This window comes from Trichomycterus rosablanca, chromosome 7, assembly GCF_030014385.1.
Source record: "Trichomycterus rosablanca isolate fTriRos1 chromosome 7, fTriRos1.hap1, whole genome shotgun sequence".
Lineage (NCBI taxonomy): Eukaryota > Metazoa > Chordata > Actinopteri > Siluriformes > Trichomycteridae > Trichomycterus > Trichomycterus rosablanca.
This window is the reverse complement of record NC_085994.1, coordinates 32176384-32188394: the sequence shown is the minus strand read 5'-3', so window position 1 is coordinate 32188394 and position 12011 is coordinate 32176384. Positions and strand designations below refer to the sequence as shown.

At 39.1% G+C, this 12011-nt stretch overlaps 1 protein-coding gene across 1 annotated transcript in view; it reads left to right on the top strand.

Moving 5' to 3' along the window:
• ptpn18 (protein tyrosine phosphatase non-receptor type 18) overlaps positions 1 to 2328 on the top strand; it is a 43212-nt gene extending 40884 nt beyond the window's left edge. Inside the window, exon 16 of the mRNA XM_062998587.1 lies at positions 2086 to 2328. Within this exon, the coding sequence (XP_062854657.1) occupies positions 2086 to 2159 (74 nt within the window). The 3' untranslated portion in view covers positions 2160 to 2328. The remainder of the gene's footprint in view (positions 1 to 2085) is intronic.
• The last annotated feature ends 9683 nt before the right edge of the window (positions 2329 to 12011 follow it).

Sequence of the window (12011 nt, the reverse complement as noted above, 5' to 3'; positions counted from 1 at the left end):
TAATTTTTTTGTGAGAATGTCATGACAGGGTATTCTTCATAGAAAAAAAAATACAGTTAAAGGATCAAATGATTCAAAGCTCAGCGGTGACAGCCTAGCGTAGTATACCGCTGTGCCACCTGAGTGCCAGTTCTCTTTTATTAGATCAAATTTCAAATGTATAACACTAGTTTCGATCTGTTTATAATTACAATTCATGGTGTGGAACATCAGCAATTCAATTACATCACATTAGTACATTTATGGCATTTAGAAAACACTAATATCCAAAGTGACTTACAATTATGACAATGCAATTGAGGGTTAGGGGCATTGCTCAGGAACCCAACATTGGCAACTTGGCAGTGATGGGGCATCAACTGGCAACCTTTTGGTTACTAGTCTAGTACCTTCACCCCTGAGCCACCACTGACCGTTATGAGTGGACTGACATTACTCAAAAACAACATAAATAATAAAAAAAAGAAGAAACAGGTCTCTTTCTCCACAAATCAGGTGACCTTGCCCTCACACAAACACAGAAGACGTAGAGAAAATTAGATTTAAAAAAAAAAAAAGATGAAAACTGAGTTATCATAGCTCTAGTGACTTTGTCCACATGCATATGACAACCCACTATTTTGGGAGAAAAAAAAATCGAAAAGAAGGTAATTCAATACAAGCCAGGCAGCAATTACAAAAGGGGCAGAGAGGCGCCCAGGTGGTGTTATTATTTTAATATATATATATATATATATATCAGTTTCATTCCATATATATCAGTGTTTGCTATATATTTCCTGTTTGGCTTGCCATTATATATATATATATATATATATATATATATATATATATATATATATATATTTATTATATTAATATATATATATATATATTTTTTTTTTTTTTTTTATTTAACCAGGAAAATTTATCTCACTGACCAAGATAAGCAGCAACATAGTACATAGTTACACCTACACAAACAACATACGACAAACATGAATACATAATATTGACAATACAATGATCATTTAAAACAATTACAAACCGTTTTACCTATGTCCATATTCAAAAACATGTTTTTAAAATGACTTAAATTCACCAAATCCTGGAATTTTAAAACATTCTGCAGTATATTCCAGTCTGATGGTGCTGCATAATTAAAAGCCTGTTTCCCTAATTTCGTGCGTGCCAAGGGGACCTTAAGAAGATACAAGGTGCGAGAGCGCAGACAGTAATTTCCAGGTTCTTTACGATTTATAAAATTGCATAAATAAGAAGGTAATAAAGGTAATAGACTTATAAATTAAAGTGTACCAATGAGTTAATCTTCGTGTGGTTAATGAGGACAGAGCTGCTTTTTCATAAAGAACACACTGATGCGTAGAAAACGAACTATGATAAACAGTGTCAAGTGAACGTAGATAAGATATGGGTACATACATATAAATATATGCTATATATATATATATACATATATTTGTATGCTGAGATGACTTTTTGTAACTGGCTGGTGTGGGATGACTCACCTCCAAACTGATTCTGGACTGGAATCAAAACAAAGGAAGCCAGACGAACTGTCACACAAACTCACAGAAAACTAAATAAAAATCTATTTCACAGGAAAGTGTAGAGCAAGGACGAGCACTCCATAACTTACGCCAAGAAGGAGCTCGAAAAACTAATAAATTAAGCGACAAAAGCAAGAAACGAAAATGAACGGAGCGATTCGGTTCATGAACCGAATCTGCCGACAAAAGAAAATATATAACCCTATAAATGAATTAAACAATCACTAATTATGTTCAAGATTCGTCTCTAGATTAATATAATAAGTATGTTCTCTCTTTTTTGCGATACCTTACCGGCTGCGTCAATGTAGAATAATGATTCACCATTTAGCTGATTCATGTGTTTTGCTTAAATAACTCCATCAGCTGTGGAAGCTTAATGCAGATGAGCGCTGCAGCTCTATGGGTTTGTGGTTCTCCTACTAGAACTACTACTACTGCTACTTCTAATCGCCCTGCGCACCGCTTTACTGGTGGTACAGGGTGGCACAGGACTGTTCTTTACACTTTAATTACTCCTGTGTCTTGCTTTCAGGTTTTAACTGCAGAGTAAAGAAACCCAAAGGACCCAGAGAGCCCCCTTCACAGTGGAACTGCCCAGAGAGATAATCCAGCACACCTATATACATGATAAACCGTGGCAATCTGAAAGTTGACATGTCCAGGTTTAGTTTGGTATACTTACCATATGTTATAATGTTTTGAAAGCTAATATTCTATAAAGGTAATAGTTTGTAGTGTGTATATGAGTAAATGTATGTTGTGAACGGGATGTACATGTCTAATTTATTGCAATAAATATGTGAATTGTGTCTGATTTTGTCCATGTCTGAAACTTGTGCTTGTAATACACTGTAAATATCAGTAGAGGGCACTAGTGAGGTTAGTTTCAATGCTTGCAAGTTAATGAGGTCACCTGATTAATGGGGCAAAAGTATACATACACCAAGCGTTATAATGTCGCATAACTTTGTCGCATGGCCTCTAAATATCTCATTAATGGCTTATTACAGGCTCAGAAATACCAAGTGATTTTCCTGACTTGTACTATAAGTAAGATTTTATCACTGACAAAAATAACATTAAAACCACCTCCTTGTTTCTACACTCACTGTCCATTTTATCAGCTCCACTTATTATATAGAAGCACTTTGTAGTTCTACAATTACTGACTGTAGTCTATCTGTTTCTCTGCCTGCTTTGTTAGCCCCCTTTCATGCTGTTCTTCAATAGTCAGGACCCCCACAAGACCACTACAGAGTAGGTATTATTTGAGTGTTGGATGATTCTCAACACTGCAGTGATACTGACGTGGTGGTGTGTTAGTGTGTGTTGTGCTGGTATGGGTGGATCAGACACAGCAGCACTGCTGGAGAATGGTCCATGGACCAAAAACATCCAGCCAACAGCGCCCCATGGGCGGCGTCCTGTGACCGCTGATGAAGGTCTAGAAGATAACCAACTCAAACAGCAGCAATAGATGAGCGATCGCCTCGGACTTTACAGCTAAAAGGTGGACCAATTAGGTAGGAGTGTCTGATAGAGTAGACAGTGAGTGGACACGGTATTTAAAAACTCCAGCAGCGCTGCTGTGTCTGATCCACTCATACCAGCACAACACACACTAACACACCACCACCATGTCAGTGTCACTGCAGTGCAGGAGCTGATAAAATGGACAGTGAGTGTAGAAACAAGGAGGTAGTTTTAATGTTATGGTTGATAGGTGTATGTACAATAAATATGTACATTTTGACACCACCAGTACACCACCAAACACCACTTTAAAAAGTTCCAGGATGAACCCAAAGCAGAATAAATAACATTTACACAAAGAGCAAAGAACTGGACCACAGTTATCTCCATTCCTACAGCTTAAACACATTTTTGCACTGAAGAACACAAAGAGACACATAAAAAAATAAAAACAAAATAATTCATCTTGTCATGCTCAGAGAAACAAGTTATACTGGTTTTTAAAAGCACTTGGACCTTTTGCCCACTTCATTGTTTGGTGGTGGGCTGGTGCCCTGTTGATGTATTGGTACACTGTCCAGGGTATTCCTGCTTTGCTCCCAAGTGTTTCCCTGTGAAATCGGAGCCGCTGTGACCCTGAGCAGGATAAAGCAGTTGATGAAAATACGAAGTAGCTGTGCCATAACAGTTGCCAACAATCTGTATTTTGGCATAATTGGCTGCAGAACAATCAACCAAATCTGTACTTTGGCCAGGGGTGTTCGATTACAGTAAACATGAACAATGATAATTTATAATGATGATTGATGTTCTTAAACATGAGTAAAACAGAGCAGTTCTGTATCCTCTGCCACAGAACAATGTATTAACACATCAACCTGAGGCCTGGGTTCAAATATCAGCTGTGCCACTGATCTGGTCAGACTCTCTACAGCCACAGTTGTCCATGTCTAAAAGAGAGAAGATGCATATACATACTTTAAATTTACACATTTATTAATATTTTATTAAAAAATATGTTTAAAAACATTTTAAAGACCATTAGGTTTTAACATTAGTACTTTGTTGCAAAGTAGCTGTAGGCAGTTACAGCTTTAAAACATATAATGTAGGAAATTATTCTGCTTTTTCAGCATTGTGACTCATTTAAGCTACATAATTATGAACCAATGTGTTTGCTATAATTCTTATTTATTTATTGGGATTTTAACATCATGTTTTACACACTTTGGTTACATTCATGACAGAAACAGTAGTTACTCGTTACACAAGATTCATCAGTTCACAAGTTTAATGTCAAACACAGTCATGGACAATTTCGTATCTCCAATTCACCTCACTTTCACATCTTTGGACTGTGGGAGGAAACCAGAGCTCCCATAGGAAACCCACACAGACACGGGGAGTACATGCAAACTCCACACTGGAAGGACCCGGACCGCCCCACCTGGGAATCGAACCCAGGACCTTCTTGCTGCGAGGCGACCTTGCTGAGTGTGCTACCCACTAAGCCAGCTTGCCGCTCTTGTTTGCTATAATAATAATCCTTTATCTTATTTATCTTCACCCTGATTGCCACTTGTAGAATGAAATCTATGCAGTTAATGTCAGCTTCCTTTGTAATTAAACCAGATACATTTTGTGTTAGATTTTTTCATTTAATATTTAAAGAATTTATGGGATCTTTACATATACTTTTTATTTATTTTTTAATGCATTTTCTCCATTTTTCTCCAGATTTTTAGCACGTCCAATTTTTACCCAATTGTGTTATGCTTCCTCTCTACTGGTGCTGACCCCTGCCCCAATTGTGGAAAACGAACTGACACACGCACCCTCCGACACATGAACAGTAGCCGACTATAATTTTACCTGCACAAAGGTGAGTTCGTATGCGAATCAGCCTTGTGCATGGAGAGCCACACCCTGATCATCATTATTCCTCTACTCCGTGCAGACGCCATCAATCAGCCAGCAGAGGCTTTAACTGCATCAGTTACGAGGTCCCTATCCGGCTCCCTCCCTGGATGAACAACAGCCAAACGTTGTTCATGTAGCTGCCCAGCCCAGCCAGATGGCAGAGCTGAGATTCGATACAATGTACAGTATTTTACTCCTGCGCCACCTGAGCAGCATCACATAGACTTTTTAACATAGAGACATAGCAGCTGGTTACATTTATAACACATAGCCTGTAAATCTGTTCATAAGCTTTTGGTTTTTGTTTTGGTTTACACTTTGTAGCTTGAACACATTGAGGTCATAAAATTATTATATTTAAGCTTCATCTTTCCAGTTTTGAGGTACGTTTAATGTAGCATAAGACACGGCGCATTTCTAGTTTGCAAATTTATTAAAATGTATACAGTAATACAATGTGTAAAAATGTAATTGGTAATGTATACGCCAAGGCCCCGTGATGGATTGGCATCCTGTCTGGGCGAATGTCTGGGGAAGCTGGACCCTTGGTGACCCTGACCAAGATCGATTGTAACACATAAAAATAATATGAAATTTTACAAAATATGCATCATAAGCTAGTTAGCTAGTTATTTATTTTGCATAGATTATTACAAATAGTTGAATTTGACCAGATGGTCTGTACAGAGAACGTGCAGAAATGATTGTCCATGGTATTTACTTATGGAGTACAGATAGAAATGAGGCTGAATGATGTTGCAGCATTGCTTTATTGCACAGAGCTTGAAAAATTGTTTCATTTACTCTCCTGCTACAGTGAGGCAGATGTGTAGATAATACAATAAGCAGGAAATTTTCAGGCTGTTGGATCTAATTGTTTCTCAGGCGTCGCAGGCAATAAACAAAGATTAACATTTATAGTTGTAAATGGGCTGTGCTGTAATTGTTCTGTACTGGGTGATGCATTGTGCTCGGGCTTTAGAAAATACTAGAGGATGCGCCAGGTCATTCAGGCTTGGAAAATAAGTGCACTAATATTTGGTAAAGAAAGCCTGGCATTATGTGAAATGATAGTTCAGCAAGTGTTTTTGGTATTATAGGATTTTTAATGGTAGTTCAGCGAGGCGTTTTTTCTCCTCTTTGTTCTATGAGTGAGTGAGTAAGTGACTGCGAAACAGTAGAAAGAGATACAGCTGCATGCTGGGGTTCAGCTAATGACTGCTCTGATAGCACTGCTGCCTGTAGGCTGTGTGTGTGTGTGTGTGTGTGTGTGTGTGTGTGTGTGTGTGTGTGTGTGTGTGTGTGTGTGTGTGTGTGCGTGTGCGTGTGTGTGTGTGTGTAATGTTGTTTCCTCTGGGTTCCTCTGACTGGGTAAGCCCATTCACTACATTCTAATGTGAAACCAGAAGCTAATGACCTTCTGCCATAGCTTTTCAACCCAAGCCTACAGCAATCCTAGCAACCCTCCATCCATCCTCGCTGAGCAACACCACCCCACAAACACACACACACACACACACACAGAGTGCAACTTAAAGTAATGAAGTTGCAAGAAATAGTTTGTGAACCCTTTGGAACTTTTTATGTATTCTGTAGTTACTCATATAACTCACATTTTGCATTTCACACACATCCTAATATATAAGGGTTCTTTAAAAAGTTTCCACACTTTTTAAAACTCTATTTATTAAGAATTCCAAAAACAAATAAAATCACTTTTCTACATAGTCACCTTCCCATGCATTTTTCCCAGCAATGTACCAACTTTTTAATGCCATTAGCAAAAGAGATTTGTGGTGGAGCGCATAGCCACTGATGCACCACTGCTTTCACATCATCACATGAAAATCTTCCTCCCCTTAAAGCTTCTTTGATTGTCCAAAAAGGTGGAAATCAGATGCCGCTAAATCCAGACTATAAGCTCTCTCTTAGTCTCTCAGACACGACAATTACTACTCCTCCCACCCTTACCGTTTTCAACCAAAATATTAAAATGTGGAAACTTTTTGAAGATCCCTCGAATTAAGCAGTTTAGGTTTATGGACATAATAAGAGCCCATCAGTGGTATCCTGGCACTGATGGGGCTTGAACTCTTGACATTCAGACCAATAGATGAATACCTTAACCACCAAGCCACCAGTGATTGGGCTTAGCTTCATCCAATAGGTCATAATGACAAGCCTGGTGGGTAGGGCTTTGGGATATCAACTGAAATATTAAGAGTTTGAATCCCAGCCTGCAGTCACTGTTGGGCCCTTGAACAAGGTCCTTAGCCCCCTCTGCTCCAGGGGCGCCGTACCTGCGCTCTGAGCCCAGCTTCCAAAACAAGCTGGGATATATGAAGAAACAATTTCGTTGTACTGTACATGTGTATATGTATATATGACAAATAAAGGCATTCCATTCTATTCTATCTATAACAACAGACAAACACTTTCAGTCTAAAAATAATAGCGCAAGGGCAGCTAAGTTTGGGTGCCACAAAGCTGCAGGGTTTCTGAAAACTTCCAATCATGGCCTGTAAGAAGTCTGGCATGTTTTTCCCATGTCTGTGTCTCTAGTTCCATCCCACATAACAAAACACACCTGTTGATACCTGTAGATTGTGTGATATGCCCTATGATAAACTGGCATCCAGAACTGGACATATTCCTAATTTGCAAATAGGCTGTTGACCTATTTGCAAACCCTAGTCAGACTTGATAATGCAAGTCCAATAAACAGCTATGAGACATGTATTGCTGCTAAATAGTTTCAGTGGTTAGCTTCAAAGACAAAGAAGAATTGTTCGTGTGGTAAATTCATTTATTAAAAGCCATGACATGCTAAAGGGTTCACAGACTTTATCCTGCAATGATACGTAGTATCATATATATACGTAGTATATATATATATATATATATACACACACTGCCTGGCCAAAAAAAAGGTCACACACCCCCACAGGCTTGTAAGGTAGGCACTAGGCATGATAGGTGCATCACTTTAGCCGCCTCGCTTCATACCCTGATGTGCCCATCACTCTGGAACAGGGTAAATCCGGACTCATCAGACCACATGACCTTCTTCCATTGCTCCAGAGTCCAATCTTTATGCTCCCTAGCAAATTGAAGCCGTTTTTGCCGGTTAGCCTCACTGACAAGTGGTTTTCTTAAGGCTACACAGCTGTTTAGTCCCAATCCCTTGAGTTCCCTTCACATTGTTCGTGTGGAAATGCTCTTACTTTCACTATTAAACATATCCCTGACACCAGTGATAGCTCAGTGGTTAAGGTACTGGACTAGTAAACAGAAGGTTGCCAGTCTAAGCCCCGCCACCACCAAGTTGCCACTGTTTGGTCCCTGAGCAAGGCCCTTAACCCTCAACTGCTCATCGTGTTCCGCTCACTGTGTAAGTCGCTTTGGATAAAAGTGTCTGATGAAAATGAAAATGAAAATGAAATATCCCTGAGTTCTACTGTAGTTTTTCTACCATTTGATTTCACCAAACGTTTAAGTGATCGCCGATCACGATCATTCAAGATTTTCTTCCGACCACATTCCTTCCTAGAAGATGATGTTTCCCCACTGTCCTTCCACTTTTTAATAATGCGTTGGACAGTTCTTAACCCGATTTTAGTAGTTTCAGCTTCTCCTTAGATGTTTTCTCTGCTTGATGCATGCCAATAATCTGACCCTTCTGAAACAGATTAACATCTTTTCCACGACCACAGGATGTGTCTTTCTACATGGTTGTTTAACAAATGAGAAGCTACTCACTGCATCAGTTAGGGTTAAATAACTTGTTGCTAGCTGAAACATAATCACCCATGCAGTAATTATCCAATGGCAGGCTCTTACCTATTTGCTTAGTTAATCCAGGTGGTGACCTTTATTTTGGCCAAGCAGTATATACTGTATATATACAGTATATACATACAGGTGTACAGTTCAATGAAATTCTTCCTTCACATATCCCAGCTTGTTTGGAAGCTGGGGTCAGAGCGCAGGGTCAGCCATTGTATGGCACCCCTGGAGCAGAGAGGGTTAAGGGCCTTGCTCAAGGGCCCAACAGTGGCAGCATGGCAGGGCCAGGATTTGAACTCTCAACCTGTTGATTGATAGCCCAAAGTGCTACCCACTGGGCTACCACTGTTGTATTCAGTTCATTTACTACATTTTGCATTTAGATGGGAGTGTGGCTCAGCTGGAAGTGTAAGTGCTAAAAAAAAAAAAAACACCACCATCTTGGGAACCATAATTTAAGACTTGTCTTTGTGTAAAAAACATTCCAGTAAGTGGACTGGCTAATCTAAATCTGCCTCTTAATATACATGAGTGAGTAAGTGAATGGGTGTGTGAATTGGTGTCCCTGCCTAGTGCTCAGATGTAATTGTGTTTTTGGATTGTACAAAATTGATAAAATAATATAAGACAGCAGTTGTAGCCTAGTGGTTAAGGTACTGGACTAGTAAGCAGAAGGTTGCTGGTTCAAACCCCACCACTGCCAGGTTGCCACTTTTGGACCCTTGAGCAAGGCCTCTAACCCTTAATTGCTTAGATTGTATACTGTAAGTTGCTTTGGATAAAAGCGTCTGCTAAATGCCGAAAATGTAAATAACTCAAAATTGTTATTCCATGGCCAAGATAAAATTCACCCATATTGGGATCAGTACTAGATGAATACATAATATGAAAATACTTCTTTTGATGTCCTCCTGCCATCCAAAAATAGCAGTTTGTCTAGCAATATAAGTTTGTCACAGTACAAGTTAATGCTTTAGTTTAAAAGTCTTAAGTTGCATTATAATGTTTTTTTCTTGTAATTAAAGATGCCAACTTCCAAAAGTGCTGAATAAACCCAAACATTCACCATTTGGGCTGCATCGCAAACTGTGAACTAAAAAGCTTGCAATACTAGTGCATTACCAGTGGTGTCATGCACTGAGGATGCTGCACAGGCCGGTGTATCATCTTTACTGTAAATGTATCACAATACAACAGCAGCTACCACAAAGTGCGGTTAACACCAGTTAACATCAGGACAGCCCGGCATGTTCCCTTCATAAGAAAGACTTGCATTCATCAGAACGATCAATTTTTACATAAGCGTGGTAAAAAGCGTTTACTGTCCCTTCTGTAAACTCATCCATCACCCCCTGACCTCCCAGAATCTCCCTCTGTCTCTTGACTGACAGTACACACACTGTTAGAGGAAACAAAGCACCCTCGTTGTCCGCAGGGGGGTAACGAGTCCGGGCGGGCCCTCGGGCTGCTCCTTGTCCCAGAGAAGAGAGAAGTCAGTGTTCAGCCGAGCTCGCGGATATCAATCCACTCGGCGCCATCTTACTCCCCATCTGTTTGGGTGAGGTCTGGTTTGCCCGTCCCGCTGCTCCTACTGCCTGTAGCTATGGAGACTAATCTACTTGTTTTCATGCATTAGTAAAGACAAACTTAGTAACAGGAGAAAATGCTGATTTTTGGTTTGTTGAATACTTTTCTTAAACAGTGTAATTAGTATTAGACTGTGTCTCAGTGAAACGGCACCACAGAAACCCATTTGTCCTGTGGTTCAAAGGTCACAAGTAAGACCCCTGAATATGCAATAAAGCTATTGGTGGCCAAGACGACTGACTGACCCTGCTCTGTAAGTGGACATCATGACATCATGGACATTTGTCTTAGTTTTAGTAGGAGGGGCTGTCATTTAAATGTAAACCACACCAGTAGGGAACTGTGACGCTTAAACATCAGCCCTCTCCCCCCCTTACCTTGTCCTCTCCTAAAGTGCTGTAAAAGTTAAGGAAGAATAATTAGGATGATAGTTCAGTCAATAAAAACAGCACAGAGAGGATTAATACCTGAACAAAATAGCTTAAGCAAAATGTAAATCCTCCTTACAAATAATTGCATCATCACATAAGCTCTGTGTGCAGTACACTGTGCCCAATGTTTCATTCTGTTCTCTTATAGTCTTAAATGAACAGAATGGATGGTTAAAGTACCTGTCTTTGCTTACTTAATATTTATTCACTTGTATATAAGAACAGCCATTGTTCATGTGTGACTTCACTATACTCAAACCTGTGTTACACTGTGTTAAACATGTCCATGTAGAATCATAGCTATTAGCATTTTGTGTGTCTCCACAGTGGGCAGAACTTGTCATAAAATTACTATTAACAGAGTATTAAATTACTTTTGCTTGTACTATTATCCCCTGTATATTTATAGCTGGACGACCAATCACCAACACTCTACTCAGCAACAGTAGAGGATGCAAAATTCTGATAAGAATACAGAAGGGGCTTCTGTAATTTAACCCTTCACATTCTAACACAAATTTAATAGGCAGGTATGAGGTATTATTTGTTTAGATCATCAAATTATGAGTAGATAAAACAAAATGAGAACTGCTCACTTTTAAATATTATTATTAGAATATCCTAGGCTCTCTCTTAGGGTGTGGATCCTCTATATGCATATGTATAAAAGACACAAGCAACACCATTAACTTTATCATTTGAATAATCAAACCCTCAATGCAAACACAACATTATTATCATTATGTAATGACCTACTGCTCTAAATGTTACTGCAACCTTTCTTCTTGTTCATAATGACTCACTGTAAATAAAAGCTGACTGTAAAAAACACAATTTGCACTTTAATCAAACAACACCAATAATTTTATTCATCATAAGCAAGTACAGCTAACAGGAAACTATATGAATATGCATTAAATAAACGCTACTACCATCTGCTACAATACACATGCAGCTCTACAGTGATTGGCACTTTAATGAGACTTCATGTAGGTTTCCTAACAATTATAACATTAAGACAATAATGTTAGTTGAATATGTCCATCACTACAAGTAACTTTAGGGATGGCTAATTAATTAGCACTTACAAATAGGTCCAGTGCTGAGAATGACCCACCACCCAAATAATACTGTGGTGGTCCTGTGGGGGTCCTGACCATTGAAAAACAGCATGAAAGGGGGCTAACAAAGCATGAAGAGAAACAGATGGACTACAGTCAGTAATTGTAGAACTACAAAGTGCTTCTATATGGTAAGTAGA